Raw genomic sequence first — 3,377 nt, 5'->3', positions numbered from 1 at the left:
TTTTTTTTTATTGTCCTTTTATAGCAACAAGTCCTTGTTCTGGTTTGCCACCATTCGCCTGCTATCAATTAACACATACACAGTTTAAAAACATTCATCAAGATCACAAATCACATTAAAGTTAAAAATGCCTTAAAATGATGAAACAAAATAGAGGCAGGCGTACTTCGCATGCAGATATAGAACCTGTGAGGAAAACAGACACCTGTGAACAGTGACTGTTCATTAATGGACCTAGATCCTGTTTTACATTTATGTAGAAGATACATCTTCTGGAAGTCACTGACATTTTATTGTACTTAGACACATTTGACTGTGCACTTTTGTTGCTCATAAAACAAGGCCCTTTTTGTCCAGAAATACTCAATGAAAAGACTCCTTGTTAGTTGTACGCTTACTTCACCCCACCTCACCCTGTGTAATATGTAAATAAATTAAAACCAAGCTAGCAGGTTTCAGCGTCTTGTAGCAGCTCACCATCATTAACAGTGACATCTATTTGGACCATGCTTATCATTAGTTATGCAATTTGGCCTCACGCCTTAGTCTCACAGTATTTATTTTGAAGCCACTGAATCAGAAAACGTATCATTTGAGTGTGTTGTGCAGGTTTGCTGCAGACTTCATCTTGCACATGCACGTTTAAACAACAGGAAGTGAGTCAGCGACTGAGCCCGGCACAAAATGGCATAGTATGTTTTCTATTTTTAGAAAGGCAGGAAGGATACTTCACCTGTTTCCTCTCACCTGCAAAGGTCTCCCTGTTCTTTCCCGTTCCTATCTGGCCTTTCTCTTCTGTCTGCTTGCATTTGTTTTTTTGTTTTTTTTGAGGATTCAGTTTTCTCACTGAAAAATTCCCCCCTTTCATATTTCTACACCCCTCACCTTTCATGCTTCTCATCCTTTCTCAGCTCTTTGTTTCCAGTCATTCTTCAAGTTTTCAAAGCAGTGTATTAGAAAGGACCAGCCAGCTAGAGGAAAACACATAAGCTAAGGGAGGTTTGTCATGGATTTTTCATCCACTTGAATTTCAGACCATCACTCACTCTACTACAGAAAACATAAATATGACTGTACTAATTACTTTATTAGTCTCATGCCTATTCCACATTTTAATCACTAAGCTTATACCTTAATAGCAGTAACTGCAAGCTATACTTTTATCATACTGCACAGCGTCTTCTGTGTTGCACCTGTTGAGAATTTGATTGAATGTTTCAAGGTTTTACTTTGCTCTCTTACACCCCGTTTTTTTTTGTCTCAACCTTTTTTGCTTCCCATTTCCTTCATCTTTTTTCTCATGTCTTTATATTTCAGATGGCAGCATTACAGAGTCCGTTCTATGGGGATAAGATGAATCTTTATTCCCTTTGTAAGAAGATAGAACAGTGTGACTACCCCCCTCTTCCCTCAGATCACTACTCAGAGGAGGTGAGTGCAGTATCAGTTGCCTTTTACTGCTGTGGCACAAAGTAGATTTAGACCTGCTCAGTGTTTTAAAAGGACCCATGATAGTCTGTACTTCTGAACTCCTTTAAAAGAAAAATTTAACATTTTTTTTTTGAAGCATGTCTGTTTTAAGCAGTAGTGGGTGGTTTCTCTTTCTCTCTGCCAGTTCGCTGATTTTTACTTGTATTGACTATTTAAGTTATTGTATATATGTAAGTAAAATCCACCCAGTTGTCTGAGCTGCAGCACAGTATGATATTACTCTGTGATCAAAAGGGCAGCTATGATCTTAACCATTTGAAAATTAAATGCACATATCAAAAGCATCTGCCCGTGCTTCAGTGTGGGGTGAAACTAAATGGGCTGGAGTGTCATGTTTCCTTAACTAAATGTTAAATCGTCTGCTGTAATTCGGCATAGATGTATCCGTGCACAAAAATGTAATGTAGTCTGGCTGTGGTTAAAGATTGCCTTCATGCTGATTGCCGGTGACATGCGTATGAATGTGCATGGCTTTGTGTTGCATGCCTTCTTTGTGGGTTTGGCAACATTTCTGAGTTTTTTTTTTCTTCTTCTCCATCTCCTAAGTATTTTAAGTCAAGTGTACACGTATGCAAAATCTCAGACACCAACACACATGAACGGCAGGTAGTGGATTGATTTAGCATCGACACTGTGAGCTGTGATGAGTGCTCTAAAGCTTTGTGAGTTATTGTGTTTGCTTGACAATTAACATTTACTGCAACGTTTCCCTGCACAGCAAAAAATCTTATTCATAGTTAAAAGGCACCGGACATCTCCTCATGTCTGATCTATTTAAAGGACCATCCTATGGTTTTGCAAAGTGACCAGAACCAGAAAGTGTTTGACACTTTTGCCTTTAACAATCAATCCATACTTAACCAGTTATCAAAACCCACAGCAGAAGTTGCCATCCATTCATCGTGATCAAACAATTTTTCAGTTCTAAATGACAAACTCTTTTCTTCTCTACTAACATTTTGCAAACCATTTTACTGTGTTTCAGAAATTTCCACATATTTCTTCCTCCATCCTATCATTTCCTCTTTTCAGAACAGTAGTATGATTTATCAGCATTGGATTGAAATGTGCTGGAGTTGTGTAATCCAATAAAGTGAACATCACATATGTGTTATCTTTCGACAAAGTTATGGTTTTGATGTACAGGTTATATTACCATATGAAAATGAATGGAAACACAGTTGCCTGGAACTGTAGGAATAATACATAAAAAAAATCTAAACCTGTATAGTGCAACTTAAAAACCAGAAATGAACAAAACTGTAACGCGTACATGGGGCTAAAACCACATAGCGGTATGGTCCTTAAAACAACTCTTGTGTCTTTTATCTCCATGTTTTCACAGTGGCTCTTTTCACGAGACTATAGTAATTCATGCCTCTGTAATCAAATACTAAACTCTGCAGCGAGAGGCTTTTATTACACTGTGGTATTAACTTCATTAGGATGATAAAGGCTAATTGCAAGGTGTTTCAAGCCTCCATGGTGTATGTGTGTGTGTGTGTTCTTGTATATGCAGTGCAGTTGCACAAGTGTAAATTTGTTACAAGGGCTCCCTCTCCACACACACACACACCACGCGGAGCTTCTGTGTTGCCCCACATGTCACCCCCATCCAGGAGAAAGGGAGACAAAGCGAAAGAGAGGGAGTGAATGATAGAGCGAGAGACAGGGCGATGGAGAGATGGAGATGAGGGGGGTGCCTGCAGCGCCTGTCTGGATGTAAACAATGCTCCTGAAGGATCGGCAGCAAACTGTCAGCTGCTCATCTTTGTTGTGTCATTTCACCATCTCCGTCTATGCTTCCCCCCCAACACCTCCCTTTACTAGCCCCCCTCTACCTGACACTCCCCACCCCTCCCCCACCCCCCCCACCACGCCAAGAA

General features: G+C 39.8%; 1 protein-coding gene across 2 annotated transcripts in view; it reads left to right on the top strand.

Moving 5' to 3' along the window:
- The window catches only part of nek7 (NIMA-related kinase 7), a 57,034-nt gene that overhangs the window by 49,556 nt on the left and 4,101 nt on the right, over positions 1-3,377 (top strand). Inside the window, exons 9-10 of one of the 2 annotated variants that reach the window (XM_020612060.1) lie at positions 1,318-1,431; positions 2,477-2,597. In XM_020612060.1, the coding sequence (XP_020467716.1) occupies positions 1,318-1,431; positions 2,477-2,536 (174 nt within the window). In that variant the 3' untranslated portion in view covers positions 2,537-2,597. Of the gene's footprint in view, positions 1-1,317; positions 1,432-2,476; positions 2,598-3,377 lie in introns of those variants that run through there. The other variant, XM_020612059.1, reaches the window with a different exon arrangement.

The sequence above is a fragment of the Monopterus albus genome, unplaced genomic scaffold (assembly GCF_001952655.1).
Source record: "Monopterus albus unplaced genomic scaffold, M_albus_1.0 scaffold120.1, whole genome shotgun sequence".
NCBI classification, from domain to species: domain Eukaryota; kingdom Metazoa; phylum Chordata; class Actinopteri; order Synbranchiformes; family Synbranchidae; genus Monopterus; species Monopterus albus.
The sequence above is the reverse complement of the archived record's forward strand: the minus strand, read 5'-3'. Positions and strand labels throughout refer to the sequence as shown.